Source organism: Orycteropus afer, unplaced genomic scaffold (genome assembly GCF_000298275.1).
Source record: "Orycteropus afer afer isolate SDZICR_OR568_19922 unplaced genomic scaffold, OryAfe1.0 scaffold00059, whole genome shotgun sequence".
In the NCBI taxonomy this organism is placed as follows: Eukaryota; Metazoa; Chordata; class Mammalia; order Tubulidentata; family Orycteropodidae; genus Orycteropus; species Orycteropus afer.
In genome coordinates this window covers 5,600,601-5,627,452 of record NW_006921646.1, presented here as the reverse complement: position 1 = coordinate 5,627,452, position 26,852 = coordinate 5,600,601, and the positions used below count along the sequence as shown (strand labels likewise).

The 26,852-nt window shown below is 47.3% G+C and overlaps 1 protein-coding gene across 1 annotated transcript in view; it reads left to right on the top strand.

Moving 5' to 3' along the window:
* CPNE5 (copine 5) overlaps positions 1-26,852 on the top strand; it is a 114,473-nt gene that overhangs the window by 75,761 nt on the left and 11,860 nt on the right. The window contains exons 12-14 of the mRNA XM_042780752.1: positions 9,486-9,527; positions 12,052-12,127; positions 23,315-23,368. Coding sequence (XP_042636686.1) covers positions 9,486-9,527; positions 12,052-12,127; positions 23,315-23,368 — 172 coding nt within the window. The remainder of the gene's footprint in view (positions 1-9,485; positions 9,528-12,051; positions 12,128-23,314; positions 23,369-26,852) is intronic.

The window sequence follows — 26,852 nt, the reverse complement described above, 5'->3', positions numbered from 1 at the left end:
ACCCACCAGCCACTCCTTGGAAGGAAGGTTGGGCAATCTACTTCCGTAGTGATACTGCCTTGGAAACCCAAGGAGGGGTTGCTATGAGTTGGGTCTGACTTGATAGCACATAACAACAATAATGAGTAGCTCCTATGAAGGAAATAGATGCTCTAGTAACACAGTGGTTAAAGCATTTGGCTGTTAACCAAAAGGTTAGCAGTTCTCCTTGGGAGAAAGATGGGGCCATCAGCTTCCATAAAGATTTACGGCCTTGGAAACCCCCTGAAGGAGTTCTACTCTGCCCTATAGGGTTGTTATGAGTCAGAATTGACTTGATGGCAGTGAGCTGGTTTGGTATGAAGGAGGTGGTCAGAAAAAACACCTGGTGATCTACTTTCAAAAAATCAGCCACTGAAAACCCTATGGAGCACAGTTTTACACTGACACACATATGGGGTTGCCATGGGTTAGAATCAACATCCTGGCAACTGGTTTTGGTTTGGGTTTGGGTATGAAGGAGGTGGAGTCTCTGGATGGTGCAAATGGTTAACATGCTTGGCCGCTAACCGCAAGTTTGGGCATGTGAGTCCATCCAGAGGTGCCTGGAGATCTACTTCTGAAAAATAAGCCATTGACAATCCTATGGAGCACAGCTCTACCCTGACACACATGGGGTCTCTCAGAGTCAGAACTGACTAGATGGTAATTAGAAGGAATGGAAATAAACGAAGGAGGAGGTACTGCTCTGCAAAAGCCAAACCTGTCTGTTGGGTCAGTTCCAACTCATGGCAACCCCATGTGTTACAGAGTAGAACTGCCCATAGGGTTTTCTTGGCTGTAATCTTTATGGAAGTAGATCACCAGGCCTTTCTTCCGTGGCACTGCTTGGTGAGTTCAAACTGCTGACCTTAAGTCAGTAGTCAAGAGTCAACCGTTTGCACCACCCAGGGACCTTGGAGGTACTAATACTTTCCCCATTTTACAGGTACAGAAACCGAGGCCCAGAGGGATTAAGTAACGGACTAGTGTTTTACTGTGGGTGAATGCTAGAACCAGGATTTGAAGCTAGGCAGCCTGGCTCTAGAATGTTTCTTTAACCCCTACACTCGGCTGCCAAGAGGTGGTGTGACACAGTATGATAGGAGTGGGGTGTATCTGGAGGAGGGCTCTCTAATGGTGCCATGCTCAGGGGTTAGGGACAGGTCTTCTTTGGGATTGGAGCTAGGAAAGCCTGCTCTGAGTAGGTTTAGTCCTAAAGGCATTAAAGATCCTTGCAGCTTTAAACTCAAGTAGTTCAGAGAGGAGAGGAGACGGAGACAGCGTGAAGACTCAAAAGGCCTTAGCATCTGCTAGATAAGGGAGTGAAAGAGATAACTATGGTTTGGGGCTTGGGGGACAGAAGAGGGTTGTACCATCCACAAAAAATAGGAGGTGTGATGGGGGAGTGGTTTTTTCTTCACTGGCACAGATTTGCTTTTATGTACTTTTCTTTCATAGCCTATGTGCAACTGAGTTTTGAAAAATCATCCTTTTTAAGTTATAAAAGTAGCAGCCCTGGTGGCACAGTGGTTAAGCAATCGGGTGCTAACCAAAAGGTTGTTGGTTTAAACCCATCCAGCAGCTCCTCAGAGAAAGACCTGGCAATCTCCTCTCATAAAGATTACAGCCTGAGAAACTCTATAGGTTTTTATACTGTTATTATATGATCAGGAACTCTGGTAGCGTTGTGCCTAAGGCACTTGACTGCTAACCAGAAGGCTGGCAGTTCAAACCCACCAGCCACTCCTCAGAAGGAAGGTTAGGCAATCTACTTCCATAGCGATACAGCCTCGGAAACCCAAGGAGGGGTTACTATGAGTCGAATCCAACTCGATGGCACATAACACATAACAACAACAATTGTATGATCAGCTCAGCTCTACACACTTATGGTTCAGAAATAGTGCTTGGCATTCTGCTGGCATGGGGCAGGTGAACTGGCTTGAGAGTGCATATACTCTGCCCTGTAGGGTTGCTCCCCTGGTGGCACAATGGTTAAGTGGTTGGCTGCTAACCAAAAGGTCAATGGTTCAAACCCCCCAGTCACTCTATGGAAGAAAGATGCAGCAGTTTGCTTCTGTAAAGATTTACAGCCTTAAAAACCCTATGGAGCAGCTCTACTCCCTATAGGGTCGCTATGAGTCAGAATTGACTCAACAGCATACAACAATAAGTTATGAAAATTATATTTATGGTTGAAAATAAGGAGCTGCTGTTGAGAGGGTTGAGGAGAGAAGAGTTGAACGTCATTTTAGCTACATGGAGAGTTGAGGGCGGTGGGACAGGAGTTGCAATGTTTGTGCTAGGGTGGAGGAGGATGGAGGGCTGGGAGTTCCCAGCAGGGGGAGTGGGCAGAGGTCAGGTTCCTGAGGTCCTGGGGATGAGCCTGGGTTCTGGAGGATGCTCACACATTGGGAGCAAGAGGAAGGAGATGAGGTAGGCAGAGACCTAGGAGGAGTTTGTGAGGAGGACAGGGGACAGGAAGCCAAAAAAGGAGGATTCAAACAAATACTCTTTGTCAAAAAGAGATCAAGGAAAATGAGAGCCAGGAATCTGCTGACAAGGAAAGTTTTGTTGGAATGATGGCAATGGAAGCCTTAAAATTGCTGAGTATTTAGGACAAGGGTAAGTTGTAGCCTAATCATTTAAAATAGTTATATAAATTTTACAATAACTCTAGGAGGTGAGTACTGGTGATGTGTCCATTTTATAGATGGGGAAACAGAGGACCAAAGATTATATGAATTGCTGGAGGTGAGGAGGTCCAGACCAGAAATCCCTTCTGGGTTGGCACTCTGGTTTGGGGTCTCCCTGCCTCTGCTGTGTCTCCAGTCCAAACAAGCCAAACCTGAGTGAACCAGTTAAGCAAAACTGGAGTCTCAGGAAATGGCACTGGGTCCAAGCCAGCTCAGTGCTCCAGTGGGATAAAGTGGGGTGATCACAAGAAGCACTTCCTCTGCCTTCCCCTAATCCTCCTACCCTCTCTTTGAACTTTCTATGGCTTGAGAATTTGTCTCTGTTAAACCAGACTCCTCCAGGAGGGGCTGCTGTCCATCACTCACACTTTAATATTGAATACTCATTCAATACCAAAAAACAAACTCACTGCCATCAAGTCGATTCCGACTCACAGCGACCCCCTTTGGGTTTCGAAGGTGATAAATCTTTACGGAAGTAGATTGCGCCGTCTTCCTTTCACGGAGTGGCTGGTGGGTTTGAATCAGCTTAGCAGTCAAATGCCTTAGGAATAGAGAGGGTGTTAAGGGCACAGGGTTCTAGAGGATCCCATAGGAGTTGGTGGCTCTAACATTACTAAAACAATCACACTTCCATCTGTGCCCTGAAGGAAGACTTCATAGTGTGTTCTCTTTTAAATTCCACCACATGCTGGACACCCAAGAGGGGTCAGATGCAGTATCAGGCACTTCATGTCCTCCATGAGGAGGTCTTATTATCCTAGGTTTGCCCCATGCAGACGCTGGGGCTCAGACAGAGGAGATGAAGTCACCACAGTTCAGCCCGAGGCTACTCAGTGGAAGATGCAGGCTGGGATTTTAGTACCTGGGCTGGCCATGCCAGTCTCACTGCCCACCTTGGTCAGGCTCTGGCACTACTCTTCCTCCCTGAAGCCTCTCTGAACATCACTGGACTGACAGTCAGTTTAGGGCAAACTCCTCAGGGCCTTCAACTCCTGGGGACTTGTAAGCAGCAGGGAAATGTGCCTTCCCCATGCTGGGAAGAAGCCTATTAGGAAGAAGACCTTGCAGCTCAGGGCTGAAAGGAAACTGTAGGTAGAGCTGCTTGGTGGGCAAGGAGCACAACCTGGCATCTTTGCCAGTTTCCCTCCTCCCTGTTGACCTGCATGGTTCATGTAACACCCAATGTCACTCCATCACCCACAGGACACTGGCTTCTGGCTCCCAGGCTTGGCCTTGCTCCTGACCAGCTGTGACTCTTGGAAAGACACATACTCTAGCTTCCATTTGCAGATTTGTGGAACAAGGGTGTTGTCTGTATGGCTTGTTTCACAAAGTTGTTAGGAGATCTCAGTCAGCCGACAATATTATTTGAGCACCAACTATATGCTAGGCACTATTTTAGAAGCAAGGAGTTCTGGTGGCACAGTGGTTAAAAGTATTTGGCTGCTAATGGACAGTTTGAACACACCAGCTGCTCCACAGGAGAAAGATGAGGCAGTCCACTTCCATAAAGATTTATATCTTTGGAAACTCTATGGTGCAGTTGTACTCTGTCCTGTGGGTGACTAAGAGTCAGAATTGACTTGATAGCAGTGGGTTTTTCACTCTAGAAGCTGAAGATTTAGCAGTGGACAAAACAAGCAAAAATCCCTGTTTTCATGGGGCTGACATTGTCCAGGAGAATGATAGCATTGTTCAGGAGACAGAAGCTTGGACATGAGATGGGAACAGAGCATATGCCAAATGCTGCCTGTTTGAATGATGCCATTAAATGATGTAGTCTGATTTTCATGGCAACTCCAAAGTGGGTGTGATTATCCCCATTTTACAGAGGAGTGAACAGAGCCTCTGCAAGGTTAAGCCAGCTGCTCATGACCACCCATCTAGTCCCTAGAGGAGCTCGGATTTCCACCCAGGGCTGCAGTCTTCCCTCTGCACCTTACTGCCTCCCAGATTAGGGGCTCTCTGTTCTCGATCTTTTTGTTCATTTGGTAGGCAGCAGAGGCCTTTTTCATTATCCACACCCAGGAGCCCCTTCTCTTGGATGCTGTCCTCAGAAGTCACAGTTGACCTGACATGAGCTTTAGCTGAGCCTGCGCTATGGGGTTGGCAGTCAAGGCCTGCAGGCCACAAACCCAGACCATGCCACCAGTACAGACCAGACCTGGACAGTGACAGAACTGGAAACACAGTAGCCAAAGCTGTGCCTGGCTTCTCCCCATTGACTTCTCCAGTCTCTGGCCACAGTTTCTCTCACCTCTTTCTCACCCCAGGGCTGGAGGTTGCAGCCTCTGAGCTAATCTGACCCTGAGGCAGCAGCCCTTACTGGATTGAGACTGGGTGGCCACAGTTTGCACAGGAGTCCACCACTCACTAGGTCACAACCTTAGCTGCTTCTTCAGATCCCTGGAGAGCTGTTAACAATCCCCATGCCCAGGCTACCCCAGACCAGTTGACTCCTGGTGGGGCCTGAGCATCAATTAGTCTTTCTAAAGGTCCCTAGGTGATCACAGTGTGCAACCCAGTTTGAAAACTGTCTATCCAGAGAAGAAAGTCAGTTGGGTCCTCTGGCTGTGAAACTTTCAAAAATATCCCTGGTGCTTTCATGGACATCTGGGGCTGTGACCATGACTAAGAAAACCTCCACCTGCCCCTCCTCCAGTCTCTGAGCTTGTGGCTCTCATTGGTCCAGTCACTTGATGGAACTGATGTTGGTAGTTGGAGAGGACACCCCTTGCTGGTTAAGGAGAGAGAGGCAAGTGTGCAGGAATAGGGGGACTTCAGCATCTCAGGCCAGTTGCTAGAGGACTGCACTTGGAGGCAGGGACTTAGATCTTGTCCTGGCTCAGACTTCTACCAGCTCAGTGACTAGGCACCCTTTTATTTATTTATTTATTTATAAAAGTATAATTGATATATTTTTTTCCTGTGAAGGTATAAATATTTTTATAAGGTATTTTTTTTTTTTATCATTTTTGTGATTTCAGTGAAAGTTTACAGAGCAATCTTATTTTCTATTCAACAGTTCATACACATTTTGTTTTATAACATTGACTGTAAACTCCATAATGTAACAGCTCTCTTCCCACTTTCTCCCTGTGATTACCTTTTCCCTGTGTCCTTTCCTATACATTCCTGCCCTCTGAGCTATCTCCCTGTGCAAACACTGCCCATCTGATCTCCCATGGTTGATTGTTTTAAAGAGAGTACCTACTTGGTGTAATTGTTCACCTTATACACCTATCTGGGAGCTCTGGTGGCATAGTGCCTAAGACATTTATTTGACTGCTAACCAGAAGGCTGGCTTTTCAAACCCACCAGCCACTCCTCGGAAGGAAGGTTGGGCAATCCTACTTCCATAGTGATACTGCCTCGGAAACCCAAGGAGGGGTCGCTATGAGTCGGGGCCAACTCGACAGCAAATAACAACAACAACAACAACCAGAAGGCTGGCGGTTCAAATCTACCAGCCACTCCTCGGAAGGAAGGTTGGGCAATCTACTTCCATAGTGATACCGCCTCAGAAACCCAAGAAGGGGTCGCTATGAGTCAGATCCGACTTGACTGCGGTTGTGTTCATACATCTGTTTGTCTCTTGTTTGGCTGGAAGCCACAGGAATGAGTTCAATTTCAGGCCCAAAGGGTGACTAGGGACCATAATCTCAGGGGTTTCACCAGTGTCTATCAGACCAATAAGCCTGGTCTCTTTGTGATTTTGAGTTTTGTTCCACATTCTTCTCCCACTCTATCTAGGTACTCCTATTTTGATCCCTTTCTGAGTGGTTAACAATGGTACCTGGGCACCGTCTAGTTCTTCTGGTCTCAGAGTCGTGTAGGCTGAAGTTTGCATGGTCCACTAGTCCCTTGGACTACTTGCTTCCATGCATCTTTGGTTTTCTTCATTCTTCTTTACTCTGGACTAGGAGAGACCAATTTTTGCATCTTAGATGGCGCTTGCAAGCTTTGAAGACCCCAGTTGCTACTTACCAAAGTAGGATGTAGAACAATGTCTTTGTGTAGTATGTTATGCTATTTGAGCTTGATCCCCTGAGATTATGGTTCCAAGCCCGTGGGCCCAGTGACTCATTCCGTCAGGGTATTTGGCTATGGTTAAGAAGTTGTCATAACTTTGCCCTGTTAGCTCTATTATATGTATGGACATTCTTATAGCACATACAAATACGTATGTAGAAATACTGTCTCACAAACTTAGATATGGTCATGGGTATATTCCCTTTTGCTTAGACATACCTGATCATTTGTGACTGGGCACTATTAGAGCTTGGTTTCCCCATCTGAAAACGAAGGGGTAGAGATTGTCACTCCAGAACATGAACAGCAGAATCACTTGGGAAGTCTTTAAAATACAGATCCCTGGGCCCTGCCCCAGCTATGTCATCAAAATGTCAGGGGTGGGCCTGGGAGTCTGGGTCTGAAAAGCTCCTCAGTTATTCTACCAGATGATCAGGTTTGGATGCCACTCAGGTCACTTCCAGCCTTGTCATTCCAGGAACTGGAGATTGCAGAGCCCAGGTCTCCAGGCTCAGGTGTTTTCTGACTTAAGTAAATTTTGTGTGGGCCAAATGATAAGGTGGATAGTTGTTGGGTGCTGTGGAGTCCATTCAAACTCAGAGCAGAGCAGAGCTGCCCCTAGGGTTTTCTTAGCTGTAATCTTTATGGGAGCAGATCTCCCTGCCTATCTCCCATGGAACCGCTGAGTAGGTTCAAACTGCCAGCCTTTTGGTTAGCAGCCGAATGCTTAACATTTATGCCACCAGGTGGAGACAAAGTGGCTTTTCTTCTTCTTATTATTTTTATTGTGATTTGGGTGAAAGTTTACAGAGCAAATTCACTTTCCATACAGCAGTTCATATACACTTTGTTTCATGACACTGACTACAATTTACCACAGTGCATCAGCTCCCCTCCCACTTCCTCCTCATAGTTACCTCTTCCCTGTGTCCTTCCCTCCATGCACTCCTGCCCCCTGAGCTGTCTCCTTGTGCATACACAGCCCTTCTATTCTCCCATGACTGTTCTCTCCAAGGAGTGTATCTACCTAATGTAAATGTTCAGCTCATATGCCTGTCTTTTGTTTGGCTAGAAGGAAAGTGGCATTTTTATAAAGAGCTTCCGTGTGCCAGTGGGTTTTACTGACTGGCCTTTGCAGCTACTCTACAAGACTGTTATTATCCCTGTTTTAGAGATGGATGGTAGTTTGCAGCTCAGAGAGGTTGTGTGACTTCCTTTTGTCCCACAGCTGAGACCCAGTGCCCAACCCTAGGGCCATCCAAGTCTAGACCCCAGTCTCTTTCCAACTTACCTAGATCTTCTTTTTCCTTCCAACAGTAACTCACCTCAGGGACATAGTTTCTTTGTTTTTCACAAGAAGGTAAAGAATTCCGTTATGGGGTTGGCTTCTAGGGCCAGCCCATTTTACACAATATATAGTTTACAAAAACCGAGTCTGTACACAACCTACCAGGCATTCCTTCATTCCAAAACAAATTCTGCCCTGATAAAGAGAATCCCTTCCTATACCCCAAGGAGTCTCATCTGAAGGGAGACAGCGCCTCCTTCTGGGGGCTACAGAACCCCAAGGCTGACTCTGCAGGCCCAAGAAGATGAGTTGCAGCTATGGGTGAGATGATGGGATGTGAATAGAATAGGCCCAGGCACCCGCCTCCATGCTCCCTATTTAGGTCTAAAAGCTGGAGACCACCTGGTCTTCACGCCTCTCCCACTTCCTCCGATCCTGACCCTGCTGCAGGACTCTAGAAACCCCCTGTTCTTATGAATCTCTGGAGGATCCAGTAACCCGCATCAAGGGTTAACCCCAAACCCTCCACCTCCCTCCTCTCCCTCTTGTCCGCTAGCCTGTTGCCATGGAAACGTGGCTAAAAATAAAATGGGCTCCCAAAGCCCAGCCCCATGCACAGGAGTCAAAACAAACTAATTAAAGCAGCCAGGCTAAAATGTGAAGATAATTACACCCTCACTCTGGAGCCAGTCGTGGGGATGGAAACGCCAAGCAGGCTATCTCCCCTCCCCCTCAGGAAGTGCCTCGAGCCCATCCCTGAACAATGGCCTGGTTCCTCCTCTGCATGGACCAGGGTCCCACCACACAGTCTTACCCCTCCCCAGAAGAACCTACCCTGCTTAGCCCTGAGATTGGGGAGCCCAAGCTCCCACTGTGAAGGCCTATCAAATCCACAAGTATGATTTCATGTAAAGGCGCTCTGGTGAGGCTGTGGTTAAAGCATTCGCTGCTAACCAAAAGGCTGGTGATTTGAACCCACCAGCTGCTCCATGGGAGAAAGATGAGGCAGTGTGTTTCATAAAGGTTTACAGACTTAGAAACACTTTGGGGCAGTTCTTCTCTGCCCTATAGGTTGCTATGAGTCAGAATTGACTCAGTGGCAATGGGTTTGGGTTTGGTTTGGGTATAACTTCATATGGGGCCTGTACCCCACCTACAATGGCCAAGGAGAAGGTAGGATGAGTTGAAATCTGAGGCTGTTTTTTCACATCCTCCTTGAAATTCCAGGAAGTCCCTACACTGCTCTGGGGCTGCTTTGGTTCCCTAAGTTTAAAGGCTCTGAGATAGCTGCCTTGTCTTCTGGGCTGCTACCTCCCCATTCAGTGGCCTGAAGCCTGGCAGATGACCCTGCATCCTCTCTGGTCCAGGGACCGGAGGAAAGCCTTGTCCTCAGGCCACATGGGTGTGAGTCAGGCTTATCCTACCACAGGCCCTTTGCCTTACAGGACCATCAAGGTGGAGGTGTACGATTGGGATAGAGACGGCAGGTAAGTGGACAGGAGGGCCCAGGTAAGCATCGGTGGAGGCAGCCCTAGGGAGGGATGTTAGGTCCTGCCCACATGTGGGGAGAGACGTGTCCAGGCCCCCACCACAGCATCTCTGGGGCTGGGAGGGCTAGGTTATCCTGTGGGAGGTCCACTGCCTCAGTGGCTCATCCCCACTCAGTGCTCCTTTCTTCAGGATATGGTGCAAAGGGCTTAAGAGGCCTCTTGGCCCAAAATAGCTGCCACATGGCCAGCCAGCACCTGAAATCTCCCCTGGTTTGGCAGAATTTAGGATTTTCTGGAACATGCATGTTCCAGGGAACAGACAGTGGTGATTCCCAAGCATTCATGGACACGTTCTCTGTGTGAGGCCTCGGGCTAAGCATTGTGGGGCCACTGAGATGCAGAAGATGAGCTCAGCCCTCTAGTAGGAAGGCCCACCACACATATAGCCCTCAGTTGATCAGAGGTGCTGTTGTAGAGAGCAAGGGCCAAGGGACTGAGTCATGAGCCGGGAAGATTTGATGCACAAAAACAGACTTTCAGGAGTCATGAGGCAGTGGTTATGGTTGGTGGGTGGGAGGGTAGTTCTCACTCAAGGTCTTTGGGAGGGCGGCAGCTAATGCCTTTCCCTTCTGTGGAGTCCCCAAGGAGCCAGTGTTGCTGGGAATTCATAGACGAGGACAACAGGTCTCTCACAGCTTTAGTCCAGAACCACACTGACTTCTACTTGTCCTTTGAACCCAATCTAAGTATGTCATCTTGACTTTTGGGCCCCTTCATTGTGTGGCACCACCAAGGGGTGGCCCTATAAATCTCCAATGTTGTTGTTGTTAGGTGATATTTACCCTGTGGGCTTCTCCCTCATAACCCCCACTGTTGCTGGTTACAACAGTTAGGTGTTGTTAGGTGTTAAACCTCTATTAGTATCTCCCAAGTCTGTGATGTGGACCGTGATGTCCACATCTCAATGTAAAGGGTGTCCTTAAATAATGCAGCTTTTAGGCAAATCCCCAAGCCCCCTTCTGAGGAGCATGCTTTCCCCTAAGACTTTCCCACAGAGAAACTCCAATGCCAACATGATCCCCAGTCCCTCCCTCCTTCCCTTCTTCCTTCCTTGTCTCCTAACTACCTTGCAGCCAAGCAGGTCCGCTTGATGCTTCCACCCACGATTTGCCTTTTCTTACCATGGAATTGTCCACACTTCTTTACCTGAAATAGTCTCCTTTTCCATGTCAGCTGAAGATAGTTGCCAAGTGCCACTGGATCCTGGCCTCGAGCTCACAGTCTGAAGGCTGAGAGTTGTAAACAAGTTGTCAAAATACAGGGTGGGTTCAAGGTGGGGAAGGCCCCAGGGACACCTTCTGGGTATCACTCTCCAGCAGGACATCCCAGGTCAGGACATTGAATGCTGTTGTAACCAGGAACACTGGGGGTTAGGAGGGAGCAGACCACAGGGTAAATACCAAAAGTTCTGCTTTGTACAGTATTTTGTTGCATGTACAAAGACAAACACCGTAGGGACAGAACCTCAGAAGTGTGGGCACCACAGGAACCATCCCCTGCTGCCTGGATGGACAAAGCTCTTATCATCTTTTTAAAAATTCTTATTGGACAAATGTCAAATACATCGAAAAGTTGAAAAAAGTGTTTAATGGATACCTTTAAGCCCATCAGGAGCTCTGGTAGTGTAGTGCCTAAACCATTTGACTGTTAACCAGAAGTCTGGTGGTTCAAACCTACCAACCAGTCCTCGGAAGGAAGGTTGGGCAATCTACTTCCGTAGTGATACCACCTCGGAAACCCAGGGAGGGGTCGCTGTGAGTTGGACACAACTCTACGGCAGTGGGTTTGGTTGGTTTTTTGGTTTAAGCCCATCACCTGAATATAACTATTGTTAAAATTTGCCATATTTGCTTTGTGTATGTTTTGTTGACATAATTTAAAATAAATTACAGACATGGCAGTTCAACTCTAAATGTTTCATTGGGCCTGTCTAAAAGATGAGGACGTTTTTCTACATAATCACAAATACAGTGATCACACTTCATACATTGAACAATAATTCTTGACTACCATCTAATATGTATTTCATATTCAAATTTCCCTAGTTGTCCTCCAAATACCTTTTATTGCTAGCTTGTTCAAACCAGAATCCAATTAGGAGCCTTGCATTCCAATTTGGTGGTTATATGTACAAAGTTCAGATTGCTGTATGAAACACTTTTTCAACTCCCTCCGGCCTTGGGGTCAGTCCTTCTCAGGAACCTCTTGGCTCTCTCTTCTCCATCAAAGCTTGTCCATCCAGGGTCTTATTCCTCCAGGGCTGCTTTCCCAGGTGCCCATTGGGTTTCCTGACCCTGGGCTCTTTTCCCAGGGACCCAGCCTCTCTGCTGACAGGTGCCCCTGAGACAAAGGCCCAAGCAGAATTGGGAGCCAGGGGAAGGGTTGTGTGAGAGGTGATGGGATGGGCAGAGGTGGAGCCTGGTGTGGGCCTTGTGGTCTCAGCAGCAGCCTTCCCTTGCAGCCATGACTTCATTGGGGAATTCACCACCAGCTACCGGGAGCTGGCCCGCGGGCAGAGCCAATTCAACATCTATGAGGTGAGGCAGCCCCAGAAGTCTGGGATTTGCTCTGATGATGATTTAATAGCTCCTAGTCATTGAGGGCTATAGGGAGCCAGGCACTGGGCTGGAGCTTTGTATGTTCACCTGTGAGTTGGATGTGATTGTCCCATTTTACAGTGAAGGAGACCCATTCTAAGAAGTTAGGGGACCTGCCTAAGTCCTGTCATTCAGTGAGTGGCAGAATCAAGAGGCAAACAATGCAGGCTTGTCTGACTCCAAATCACTGAGCTATGTTGTTGTTAAGTGCCCTTGAGTCAGCTCAAACTTGTAGCGACCCTATCTGTGTACAACAGAATGAAACATTGCCTGGTCCTGCGCCAGCCTCACAATCCTTGCTATACCTGAGCCCATCATTGCAGCCACTGTGTCAGTCCATCATGTTGAGGGCCTCCCCCTTTTTTGCTGACCCTCTACTTTACCAAGCATGATATCCTTCTCCAGGCAATGGCCCCTTCTGAAAACATGACCAAAGTAGGTGAGACGAAGTCTGGACAGTCTTGCTTCTAAGGAGCATTCCAGCTGCACTTCTTCCAGGACAAATTTTTTCAATCTGGTAGTCCATGGTACTTTCAGTATTCTTCACCAACTTCACAACTCAAAAGTATCAACACTTCTTCTGTCTTCCTTATTCATTGTCCAGCTTTCACATCCATATGAGGCAATTGAAAATACCATGGCTTGGGGTTAAGTGCACCTTAGTCTTCACAGAGACATCTTTGCTCTTCAGCACTTGAAAGAGGTCTTTTGCAGTAGATTTGCCCAGTGCAAAAGTCGTCTGAGTTTTTGGCTGCTGCTTCCATTAATGTTGATTGTGGAACCAAGTAGTATGAAATCTTTGACAACTTCAATCTTTTCTCCGTTTATCGTGATGTAGCTTGTTGGTACAGCTGTGAGGAGTCTTGTTTTTATATTGAGGTGTAATCTATACTGCAGGCTGTAGTCGTTAGCCTTCATCAATAAGTGCTTCAAGTCATCTTCACTTTCAGCAAGCAAGATTGTGTCGTTTGCATATCACAGGTTATTAATGAGTCTTCCTTCAATCCTGATGCCACATTCTTCTTCATATAGTCCAGCTTCTCAGATTATTTGCTCAGTATACAGATTGAATAAGTATGGTGAAAGGCTACAACCCTAATGCACTCCCTTCTTGATTTTAAACCATGCAGTGTCCCCATTTTCTGTTCAAATGACAGCTTCCTGGTCTATATACAGGTTCCTCATGAGCACTTAAAGGGAGAAAGAAGAAGGAGAAAGGGATAGGGTGGGGGACACTATGAGGAGAAGGTTCCAGGCCTGGGATCTGAATCCTGAGTTCAAAACTTCCCCCATCCTCATTCAGAACAGTTTCAGGGCCTGTTGAATATCTTTGCATTTCTGGAAAGAGTCCAGAATAGGAGTCAGGAAGCCTTGGTCTAGACTCAGCCCTGCCACTAGCTAGATGACTCTGGACAAGGCACCTGATCTCTCTAGAGATGATTGCATTTGCCCCAAAGGACAATTTCTGCCACTGAGCCTTTGCTTGTGTATTCTCTTCTTTGCAGAATATCCTTCCCACCATCCAAACCTTGCTCTGGTCTTCCTCTTCTAAGTGGCCTGCCCTGGCCACTGCATCCTCCTGTGTTTCTTCCACTTCTGAACTTCCATGGACAGAAGAGTTTGTGCCAAACTTCCTGAACCATGGAGACTTAGGATCCTAATAACTGCTTAGATTCATATCCTGGCTCTACCACTTACTCGCTGTGTGACCTTGGATAAGTCACTAAACCCCTCTGTGCTGGTATAAGCTGAGGATTAAATAAGTGAATAGGACAGTGCCTGGCCCTAAGTGAGCAATACACAGGTGCTGTCGTTTGTTATCATCTATTGAGTGCATGGGTGCCAGGAGATTTGCCATTTCACAACCCTCCTGCAATACCAGTGGTGCAATTCTCATGTAAGCAGCCTCACAGCTAGTGAAGATGAAGAGCTGGATTTGCCTCCAATCACTGAATCCAAATCCCATGTACTTCTACTTCCTCGCCTTGTGTGGTATACACATACCCTATCTGTGATGCACTTAGGTTGTTCATAAATAATCGTGTCCAGAGTATTAGCACAAAAAAAGTAGCAAACAATACATAGAAGTCAGTGTTCAAACTTTTTAACTTTTTATTGTGATTTGGGTGAAATTTTACAAAGCAGATTCATTTTACATTATTCAACAGTTCATACACATTTTGTTTTCTGACACTGGTTTTATTACCTGCAGTGTAACATCTCAGGGCCTGCCACTTCCTCCCTGTGGTTACCCTTTCTCTGTGTCCTTCTTACCTATGTATTCCTACTTTCCTACCTTTCTGCCCGTGCAAATGCTTCCCTTATAATCTCCCATGGTTGATAATTCTAAGGAGTGCATCTCCCTGATATAGGTGTTCATCTCCTAGATCTGTCTGTTGTTTGGCTGAGAGTTAAGTCTGAGGAGTGAGTTCAATTCCAGGCCCATTCTAGGGACCATCATCTCTGGGGTTTCACCAGTCTCCATCAGACCAGTAAGCCTGGCCATCTTTTTTTGTGTGTGATTTTTGAGTTTTGTTCCACATTTTTCTCCCATTCTATACAAGATCTCTAATTTTGATCACTTTTTGAGTGGTTGACATTGGTAGCTGGGCACCACCTAGTTTTTCTGGTCTCAGTTTTGTATAGGCTGAGGTTCTCATGGTCTATTAGTCCTTTGGACTGTTTCCAGGTGTCTTTAATTTTCTTCACTCTTCTTTGCTCTGGACAAGAAGAGACCAACAGTAGTCACCAGTGTTCACTCTTAACAGTTTCATGGTGAGGAATCAATGTTCACTCTTATGTCACTGGGCTGGCATATCTCTTGACTGGCTCTGTCCCCTTCACTATTGGTCCAGCTCTCAACTAGCATCCTCAGGACAGTTCTGTGCCAGTGTCTCTTGAAGCAAAACTGCTTTGAGAGCAACCCTAACATGGGTTGGCTGCAGGCCCCCTGTACGTTGGATAGGTCCCCCAGTGTCTCTGACAGGGCTCCCCAGTGCATAAGACAAGCTCTCCAGCACCTTGGACAGGTGTCCTGTGCTACTTCTGGGCCGGTCTCTCTCAGCCAGGGTTCCTGCTGCTGCCTGGGCCCACTCGTGGTCTCAGCTGCCTCTGGTGCTACTACAGCCCAAGTGTGTTGCATTCTCAGCCCACTATTCTCAGCTGCTCTGTTGCCACTTCTCGGCTCAGGAGATGCTGGCTTCTGCTTCTCCTTGGCCTCTGCTGCTCTTTTCTCCCAGCTCTGCCTTCTACCAGGTCCAGGGTTTCTGGTGCTTCTGGTGCCAGTCCTTTCTGATGAATCTTCATATCTCTTATCCCCCCACCAGACTGACTTCCCTGCCCTGGCTCAAGCTTGGAGGTGGGGAGCGTTCTTTAGCACAGAGCTTCCATATCCCTAGGGGGATGTGCTCAGCCCACTTCCAAGAGCCAAACATTCACACTCTCCAACCAGGAAGCTCAGTGAGCCTCTGGCTTCCTAAGCTTTTATTGGCCTCTCCATGGACCCGCTGAGGCTTCATTATCATCAAGTGTCCAGGTGATTCCTCTTAGTTGGGTCAACTCTCACTTATTGGCCTCAGTTGTGGTTCTACTCACAAAACCAGGACCAAAGACCAAATCATTCACTGCAAAGGGTGCCATACCCCGCACTTTGAATCTATGTTCTGCATGGTCAGGTCTTGTGTTCCCATCTAGGCATTAAGCTCTCTCAAGGGCAGGGAAAGTGACAGTCCTTTCTGTTGCCTAGCTCTACCCACCCCCATATACACCACGGCCAAGGCAGTGCTTGGCACACAGTAGGTGCTTATTATGCATACATTGAATTAGATCAGACAAACTCTTGTGAAGATGGAACATGGATTTCCTTGAAAGGGCTCTGATACTCTCAGTAAATTGTTTTGCTTTCTGCATCTGCAAAGGGAAGGGCTGTCTTGCAGCCCCCATCTCCCCATCCACCCACCCCGGCAGAGAAGCAAGCTCCCTCTTCCTCTGGTCTCCTTTGAGGAGACTTCTAGGGAAGTAAAGGGAGGAAGGGGGGGTCAGATCTGGAGTTGGGAGTCGAAAGGTGCTTGACAGGCTCAGAAGGGGTCATGGTATCTCAGGCTACAAGCAGAAAAAGTTAAATTGTTTTCTCAGTGGTTGATCCTTGCTCCTTTGAATCAATAAGAGAAACTACAGATCTGGAAAGCAGAAGCCCTGTCTTCACACATCAGAAACTCCATCAGGTAGAAAACGAATCACACTTCTGGCAGCCCCAGGGGAAAGATGTTGGACTGTGGAGGTTGTTTCTGCCTATTTGCACTGAGGAGAGCCTTTCTAGAGTCAGAATGGCTTGAAGAGAGAACAGGTTTCTACCAGAAAAGGCCCACCACGTCTCGGGCCCTGACATCACTCTGCGTGTCAGAGTCCTTGTCTAGCTGTCTACTGGCTCCTCCTCAACCTTCTTGTTACACTTGTCAATTCTGACTCCTAGCAAACCCCCTGTTACAGAGTAGAACTGCTCCACAGTGTTTTCTAGTCTGTAATCTTTATAGAAGCAGGTCATCAGGTTATTTCTACCATGGAACTGCTGGGTGGGTTCGAAACGCCAGCCCTTAGGTTAGCATCTGAGTGCTTCACTGTTGCACCACTAGAGTTCTTATCCTCCTCAGATTAACCACCTAAAACTGAACATGATAGCTAACGCCTCACCACACCCTCCTTCCCTTCTGGCCAGTCAGCTCTTTCTCCTATGCTCCCATCACTGGGGCCCAGGGCATCTTGGGAGTCATCTTTGACACCTCCCAACCCACATCTGGTCCACAACTAATCCTTCCCCCTCTACCACCCAAATATTCTAACATCGGTTCCCTGCATCACCATCCACCACTGTGTCCTCATCATATCCCCTGTGTGTGGGCTTTACACCAACCTTCTAATGGCCTTCCTGCCTCCTTCTGTTCTTCACGTAACACCCAGAGTGCTACACCAAAATGGTAACTTGGCTACATGATTCCCTTGCCTAGAGCCACCTCAGCTGTGATGCTCACAAGACAGAAATATATTCCAGAAGATGACCTTCCCTTCCAGCTGAGATCTGTTTACCTACAAGGTGAAGTCCAAGATCCTTCACATGGGATGCTGTGCCCCTAGTCGCAATCCTGTATGGAATCCTGTGTGCAACGGTTATACCAGTTGCCACAGAGTCAGTTCCAACTCATGGTAACCCTATGTGTGTCAGTGTAGAACTGCACTCCACAGGGTTTTCAAGGATTGTGACCTTCAAGAAGCAGAATGCCAGGCCTTTTTTCTGAGGTGCCTCTGGGTGGGTTTGAACCTCCAACCTTTTGGTTAGCAACTGAGTGCTTAACCATTACCACCACCCAGGACTCCTGTGTAATGGATGCATGTATATAAACAGATACATACATCATGTACCTTTCAAGGCTCTTCAGATCTGGCTTCTGCCCCTGCCCTCTTCTCTTCTCCCATTTTAACCCATCACATCATCTGAGGCTCTCTGAACCTCCATGCTGTTTACGCTTCCATGACTTTGTCCATGTCGGTTCCTTCTACAGGGACCTCCTCTTCTCTCTTCTTTACCTGATTAGGGCCTGCAGGTCCTTGTAGACTCCCTTCAGATGTTACTTCTTCCAGGAAGCCTTCTCTGCCTGCACAGCCATCTCTTCAGAGGTCTGGATTAGACACCTCTCCTCAGTGGACCTATGGGTCTTTTTCCTCAAACAACGATTCCCTGTTTAGGCTACTTTCTACCTCCTTGCAGACCCTGAGACCCTTGAGGGTGGGGCAGTGTCTCACTCAGGGTTGCATTCTCAAAGCCAGCTCACCCAGGGCCCATTGGAACCACTCAATGCTCCCTTGCATAGTAGGCAGACCCAGACCTGCCCTGCGGCCCTGGGGGCTGTGGGAGAGGGAGTAAAGGGAAGGCTTAGTGGAGTCTGGGGGAAGCTCTGGTAGCGTAGTGCCTAAGGCATTTGACTGCTAACCAGAAAGCTGGCGGTTCAAACCCACCAGGCATTCCTTGGAAGGAAGATTGGGCAATCTACCTCCATAGTGATACTGCCTCAAAAACCCAAGGAGAGATTGCTGTGAGTCTGATCCGACTGGAGGGGAGTGAGTTTGGTTTAGTGGAGTCTGGAGGGAGGAAGTTTCCTCAGATGGCCCTTAGGGGGCACTAGTATGCTGCGTGGAGCTTCACAGCTGCAGCTGCTTAGGGCTGGAAAGGCTGATACCTGGGGAGGTCAGGGATGCCTGGAGTACATGAGGGCTTGGAATAAGCAGGGCACTTCTTCAATGCACACTTCCTGTGAAAACCTGAGAGCAAAACGTTGGCCTTAAGAGCAAAACAGTTATGTTATAGAGTGGAAATGTGGAATATGGTCTTATTTTAAAGATAGTACAGAAGACTTCAAAGAAATTCTATGCCTGTAGCTAGGTCTTTGGGCTATGCCTGGAACCCCAGGAGTCCATTCATTGTCCTCAGCTGGAGGGCTGCTTTGGAGTTTGAGATATACTGGTTCAACAGCCACATGGGAGAGATTGGGAAATGGAAGCACAGTGCAGTTTGGGGCTGTGTGTTTGCCTCCATCTCAGCAACTTGCTTCTTGTTGTTATGTGCCGTTGAGTCGGACCCGACTCATAGCGACGCCTTATTGAGTTTCCAAGGCAGTATCACTACGGAAGTAGATTGCCCCATCTTCCTTCAAGGAGTGGCTGGTGGGTTTGAACCGCCAGCTTTCTGGTTAACAGTCAAGTGCCTTAGGCACTATGCTACCAGTAAGCTGTTTTCTCTTGGATGTTTGTGAGCATCGTGGCATCTCTGTGGCCCTGGTGCCTGTGGAGGGCATGCCCCCCAGTGTCAAAGGGAGACCTCCGAGGTCATCCTCAGCTTCTCTCATCATTTCATCCAGGCTGTCAGATTCCATCTGTATAGCTTGCTAGCCCTCCCACCTGCACTTCCCACCTGTGTCCCAAATCCAGCTCCTCTGTCCTTCTGTGCCTGGCATCACTATTTACCAGGTCTCTTCCCCAACCCCATGGCCGCTTCCAAGGCCCAAGATTTATGGTCATTTGTTGACAGTGCTGTTCCTGCCATACCTCTGCACCTGTCCCAGCACCCCCCAGGCCCTCATAACCTCTCACCTGGACTAGAGGTAGCAGAAGTAATAATAAAGTAACAGCAGCTGACACTTATGTAATATTTATTACATGCCAGGCCCTGGTTTAAGTACCTCACATGTATTGGCTCATTGCATTCTCATACTTCTCTCTGAAGTAGGTACTCTTTGTATTTCCATTTTTATAGATGAGGAAACTGAGGTGCAGTGAGGTTAAGTACCTTACCCAAGGTCACATATCTGTCAGGTGGCAGAACCAGGTAAACATCTCCCTGGCTGTTCCCCATCTTTCCTCGAACTAGCCTCCACCAGGTCCCAGAGTCCTAGAGGGCTGTGATCTTGTCCCTTACCAGCCTATAGCACCATAGTTCCTTGCTTGTTGCTGGATGATATTCAGACATTTAGCTTGTCCTTCTTGGCTCCCTTCCAGCCAAGCCCAAGTTTCTCTTCCATCTTGTGGTACTTCCATCAAACTGGACCCCAATTCTGTGTTTCTCTCTTACCAGTCTTTGCCCACAGCCTCTCTTCTGTCTGAATTCCCCTCCATTGATCTCTCATCCTTCCTGTGCCTCAAGGCAGAGGCGTATGTAGGGTATGGCAGATATGGCAGGTATTTCACTGGCCCTGGGCACATGGCACCACTGAGCAGTTTCTATATTAACCTAGAATGGCTAGCAGCATACCTATGGAAAATGGAGTCCATGGCAAGCACTGAAATTTACCCCTGTCTAAACATCTGATAGGAGCTCTGGTAGCATAGTGCCTAAGGCATTTGACTGCTAACCAGAAGGCTGGAGGTTCAAACCTACCAGCCACTCCTCGGAAGAAAGGTTGGACAATCTACTTCCGTAGTGATACCGCCTTGGAAACTCAAGGAGGGGTTGCTATAAGTCAGGGCCGACTCGATGGCACATAACAACAACAACAAACATCTGATATCCATCTTTTACATAATGTTACTATAATAACAGCTCAGAAATACAAGTCAAGCTTGTTAATCTTTAATACATTACCATGCTTAAGGAAGGACCTTGGACCATGCTGGGTTTATAGAAATTGCCCAGTGGCACCATATACGCAGGGCTGGTATGATACTTAGATACACTACTGCCTCAAGGTCTGGCTTCAACACCACCTCTTCTAAGAAACCTACATGATACTCCTGCCTGGAATGGTCTTTCCTTTCTCCCACTCCTCTGACACTTCTTCTTTGACTCCCCCATTTTTCGGTGACCCTTGTCACTTGTTGTCCTGCATACCTACTTGCTGTCAAGTCAACTCCAACTCATAGTGGCCCCATGTGTGTCAGAGTAGAACTCTGAAGACGTTTTCAGTGGCTGATTTTTCACAAGTAGGTCTCCAGGCCTTTCTTCTGAGGTGCCTTCTGGGTGGACTCCAACCTCCAACTTTTCACTTAGTACCCAAGCACATTAACCTGTTAACCATTTTACCACCCCCAGTATACATCTTCTTTCTCCCACTGGAGTGAAGATCCTTGAGGGAAGGAACTGACTTCCCTCACCCTTTCTCCATAAGTATTTGCTAAAGGAATGTGTTGGTATTTGTTACCAAGGTGGCACAATGTATGTAGCACTGGCCTGAGAGCAGGAAGCCTGGTTTCTAATCTTGTCACTACCCAGACCAAGTATGTGACCTTAGGCAAATCACTTGGCACTCTGGTGCCTTAGTTTCCTCATCTCCAGGTGTGGATATCAACACCCATTCATGAAGAAGAGAGCTTGACTAATGACGCAGCAGTGTGGCCCCTGCAGAAAGAACGGGACCTGCAGGACCTGCAGGAGAGGGGAAATGAGTTCATCAGAAACCAAGAGGCAACAGAGTGGGTGTGAAAATTGCCTTGTTTTGTTTTCCATGTCAAAAACCAAAAGAGGCTGCTAAGGCTCAGAGGGGAGTACAAATGCAGTTAAGTGTGAAAATCCCAAGGGGCAGTTGTTGTGGTTGTTGCTGGGTGCCTTCAAGTAAAGTGTGACTCATACAGCCTCATGTGTTACAGAGTAGAACTGCCCTGTAGAGGTTTTTTTTTTTTTTTCAAAAATAGAGCCTACATTTATTATTTATTGCTACAAAGATAACCCAAAGAAGAAAAATAACAACAAAAATAATAAAAAACCCCAAACCAAACCAATTGCCCTCGAATCAACTCCAACTCACAGTGATCGCATGTGTCAGAGTAGAATAGTGCTCCGTGGGGTTTCCTTTTTATTTAATAATTTATTTTATTTTTGTTGTTGTTGAGAATATAAACAGCGATGACACACATGAATTCAAACGTCTACATGTACAATCCAGTGACATTCTTTCAGTTGTGCTACCATTCTTACTCTATTTTTCTGAGTTAATCCTCCCCCATTAACAAAAACTCACTGCCCTCTAAGGTTCCCATCTAATTTTTGAGTTGTTATTGTTACTTTGATCCCATTAGAGAGATCTTAAAAGAGCGCAGTGTTCAAGGCACACATTCTTTATTAGTTAAGCATAACTATTATTTGGTTTCAAGAAGGCTTCAGGGCATATGTTAAGGTTGAAAGATTTCTTAGGGCAATCATTTTAGGGGTTCATCCAGCCTCCATGGCTCCAGAAATTCTGTATTCCATAAGAATTTAAAATTCTGTTCTACATTTCTTCCCTTTTGATCAGGAATCTTCTATAGAATCTTTGATCAAAATGTTCAGTAAGGGTAGCTTGGCACCATCCATTTCTTCTGGTCTCATGGCACTGGGGCAATTAGCCACACATTCAATTTCCTCCTCCTATTCCTGACTCTCCTTTGTTCTCTGTTGTTGCAGGCAAGTAGAGACCTTGTTGTGCCTTGGATGGCCGCTTGCCTATAGGGTTTCCTTGACTATGATCTTTACGGAAACAGATCATCAAGTCTTTCTCCCACAGAGTTGCTGGGCGGGTAGTCTCTTCATTAAGCCCAGACTTTCTCAGCCTCTACACTATTGACATTTGGGGCTGAATAATTCTTGGTTGTTGGGGAGTTGTCCTGTGCATTCATTGTATGATATTTAGTGCATCCTTGACCTCTACCCACCAGATGCCACTAGTACCCTTCCCCCAGACAGTCCAAACTGTCTCCAGACATTGCCAGATGTCCCAGAGGTGAGGGGAGGGGCACAAAACCGCCCTAGTTAAGATCACTGAATTAGCTCACCAACAAGTGTTTCTTTCAGCATCAGAATGAGTTTGGAATCCCTGGGTAGTGCTAACAGTTAACACACTTGGCTGCTAACTGAAAGGTTGGAGGTTCAAGTGGACTCAGAGGCACCTCAGAAGAAAGGCCTGGTGATCTACTTCTGAAAGATCAGCCATTGAAAACCCTAAGAGCACAGTTCCACTCTGACACACATGGGGTCACCATGAGTCAGAGTCAACTCAACGGCACCTGGTTTTTACTATGAGCCTAGCCCTGTGATTCATTCTCTGACATGAGGTCTGGTTGGAAGTTAAACCTTACATGTGAAGAATAGTTAGGGAGGTTCTTGCTGCCCTGTAAGGGTCCTGGTGGTCTACAGGGGATCCTTGAAGACCCCAGGACAGATCTCTTGGGCTGGAACTTGAAGGAGGAACAGGGAAGATTGGAATTGGTTGAGGGAAGCAAGAAAGGCATTTCGGGTGAGGGGAGCAGCTTGAGCCAACACACGAAGCAGGCACAGACAGGGCTCCTTTGCGACGTCGAGCCTTCTTTAGCTGCACAGGGTGAAAGGTGTGTTTCGGGGAACAGTGGGAAGAAAGTTTCAATAAATATTATTCCTGGTGTCTGTGGGACACCACGTCTAATCTGGGAACCCAATTGTGTAACTCGAAATGCCGGATTCCCACAAAACCTTGCTAAGCTTGAACCCACCTCTCCTTGCCCCCGCCTGAGGTCTTGGACTTGATAGGGCTGAGCTGAATAATTCACCTAGGGTCAGTGAAGGCCTGGGGGGCTCAGCCTTGACTAGCTGGAAATGTTTCTTCTTACCCTATAACTAACTGGTTTTTCCTGCAGGTGGTAAACCCAAAAAAGAAAATGAAGAAAAAGAAATATGTAAATTCTGGCACAGTGAGTAGCTATGCCCTCCCTGCAGTGGGTGTAGACATACTGTGCCCCAAGACAGGTCTGATGACAGGGAGCCTTGAGTGTCTGTGTGTGGAAGTGTGGAGTGTGGGAACAGGAGGCCTGGAGAGGCTGGGGGTGGGGGTGGAGGGTGGAGCTGCAGCCAAGGCAGGAGATGGTGGAGACAACACAACAGGGCCATGATACAGAATGAGAAGTCACAGAGAGAAACTCCCTCTGGGGACTTCCTGCAGGAAGGAAGAGGAAGAGAAGTAGTGTTAATTGTGCCCCCACTCTGGGAAATTCCCGGTATCAGAGCTTTTCACAGGTTGTTTCCCTGAGAGGCAGATCTTATCATCCTCTCATCATAAAAGAAGAAACCACCATAGGCAAGGAAATGACTCCACCAAGGTCACACAGTGAGAAAGTGATAGAGTGGCAGTCAACAGGTCTCTGGGGCTGGCAGCTGCTGTGGGCTCTATCCTACTTCATTGTAACCATCCTAGGGTGATTCATGGGCCCAGTGGCTTCTGAGAGCTGGTCTTCGGCACATCATATGTTCATTCAATACGTATTTACAGATGTTACCATATGCATGGGGTCCCGATGAGTCAGAATTAACTTGATGGCAACTATGGTGGGGTAGTGCCTAAGACATTTGACTGCTAACCAGAAGGCTGGCAGTTCAAACCCACCAGCCACTCCGTGGAAGGAAGACAGGGCAATCTACTTCTGTAAAGATTTACTGCCCCAGAAACCCAACGGGGTCTCTATGAGTCGGAATTGACTTGATGGTAGTGAGTTTGGTTTTTGAATGAGTAACACCATGTGCCAGGCACTGTCCTGGGTACCAGGGATACAGCTGGGAACAGTATGAGCCCAAATCTGTCCTCATGGTGTTCTTATTCTGGTGGGGCAAAATAGAAAACAAATACACACACACACACACACACACCCATATTTTATGCAAATAACAGGTGCATTATATGTGGGTTTTTTTTTTTTTTTTGCAAGCCACACATCCCTCTTGGTCATTAGTTTCCTATGGCCTATTCACATTGTATGCATGTGCATGCTATTTACTTGGACTTATTACATGCAAAAAATATAGTATATACCTGTAAGTGCCATGGGAAAAAAAAATACAGTAAGGTATTTTTACTTAGGGACTTAGGAAATGCCAGGGGCAACACTAGTATTTTATGTAAGAAGTTAAGGCAACCTTCTCTGAGAAAGTGACATTTGAACAGAGATCCAAAGAAGGTGAGAGGGCAAGTAATGAGGATATGGGGGAAACGGCATTTCAGGTAGAGGGACAGCTTGTGTAAAAGCCTTGAGGTCGGATCTTACAGTGGATTTATAAAACAAGCCAGTGTCTTTGTGGCACAAATGTACCCATGCTTATCCCTTTTGTATCCCTGACCCACTCTAAAAGTCTGTGGCCCCATCAGCGAGTGCAGCCAAGCTTAGTCATTTAAGTCAGGCAGATTGCAATTCCAGACCTAGGAAAAAGTCTTAGTCAGGAGAGCCCTGAGGTTCCTTTGAGGAGCCTCATTTTTTCCATCTGGATAACAGGGCTAACACATCATACCTACCCTGCTTACTGTTCAGGGTGGCTGTGATGGACCCAGAAGAAACGGAGGCCTGTAAACTGTAAAGTGCTCTGTACACTCAAAGCACACTGACCACTGCTTCTCTGATTGTACTTGTTTCACAGACAGGCTGGAAGAAATGGTTCCTTTGTCTAGAGCTGCAGTGCTTCTCAGAGAGATGCTCTCAGCGTTTTGGGCAGGATAATTCTTTGTCTCACAGGTGCACTTTGGCCTCTGCCCACAGCCGCCAGCATAGCCTCAGTCATTGTGAGAACTTCACCCCAACCCCCCAAAACTTGCCCACATATTCGCAATTGCCTCTAGGGGAGGAGCACTTCCCCCAGATGAGAACTCTGTTGTACAGCTAAAAAAAAAAAAAAAAAAGTTTGAAAACCGTTGACCTTGTTCTGCTTTCTTTCTTTAAAGATGAAGAAACTGAGGCCAAGGGAAGGGACATGCTTTGTCTCAAGTCACACAGTGAGTTAAGGACAGAGCAGAACTAGGCCCTTTTCTTTACCCCACATTTCCTAATCATCACCATAAACATCATACAGGGCCCAAGATGCTTGCTAAAATACAGATACCCAGGCCAGTTCTCTGGGGTTCCTTAAGAGGCCCAGGCTGGGGCCCAGAAATCTGTATTTTTTAACTAGTGGATTAGTGTTTCTGGTCCATTACTATGTGCAGGAATCTCCGGGGGATCTTGTTAAAATGTAGAAAGTCTGTGTTTCTGAATTTCAAGCTGATGCTGATGCCACTGGTCTAGGGACCATGCTTTGAGTAGCAAGTCCCTGGGTGAATCCTTATGGTCAGGCAAGTGAGGGAATTGCTTCAGCCCAGGGCCTGGTGTTCAACCCTGCCTGTGGGTTAGACTCACATGGGGAGCTTTAAAAAGACCCAGGGCCAAAACCTACCCTAGAGACTCTGATGTAATTGGTCTGGGGTCCCCACACCAGCTGAGAGATGCTTTAGAAGATCACCAGGGATTCTAATGACCATCAGTCAGGGTGAGGGCCACCCCATTGCTATTGAATCTGAACTACCACACTTGGAAAGAAAAGAGGATTTGTTCATCAGGGTGCTGGACACCATCAGCCCAGTAGGCAGGTGTCCAGCCCAGCACTCACGTTGTTGTTGTTGTGTGCTGTCGAGTCAGCCCCGACTCATAGCAACCCCTCCTTGGGTATCCAAGGCTGTTATCACTATGGAAGTAGATTGCCCAACCTTCCTTCCAAGGAGTGGCTGGTGGGTTTGAACCTCCAGCCTTCTGGTTAGCAGTCAAGCCCCTAAGGCACTACGCTACCAGAGCTCCTTGAGTCTGCCCTAGTTTTTTGGGGGGTATGTGTGGGAGGGGCTGCCAACATACAACAGAACAGTTTCCACTTATGTAGGTAAAAAGACCCCTGCCCTAATCTTGCCTTCTTTAATTGATTTAGGCTGCCAGCCTTTCACTCGTTTCAAAGGTCCTACTGTATTATTGTAATAGCTGCTAGCTAGCTACCTTCCACTTTCCAGAGGTTGGAAGCCAGGCAACCTCTGCTTGGGAGGGGGATCTAGGTGGTCAGTTACCTCCAGAGGAAGAATGGGTTTGAGAAGGTGAAGGTTGAGAGACTCCAAAGGGATACAGTGGGATGAGTAAGGTTTAGCAGACGTGCACAGCAAAGCATGTTTCAGGATTTCCAGCACTGGGAAGTATGGGGCTTGTTAGCACCAGAAGGCTGTTAGGCCTGTGTCAGGAAGATCTCCCTTGCCCTCTGCACCCCATGCCAGGTCCTAGGATGAGAGAGCAGGTACAGTTGGGGGAGCCTTGTGTGTTGGCTTAAGCCCCTGTGTTCTACTGACCAAAAAGGGAACCCTTCTGGGATGCAGCTTGGCATCAAGATCAAGAGTCTGGGCTC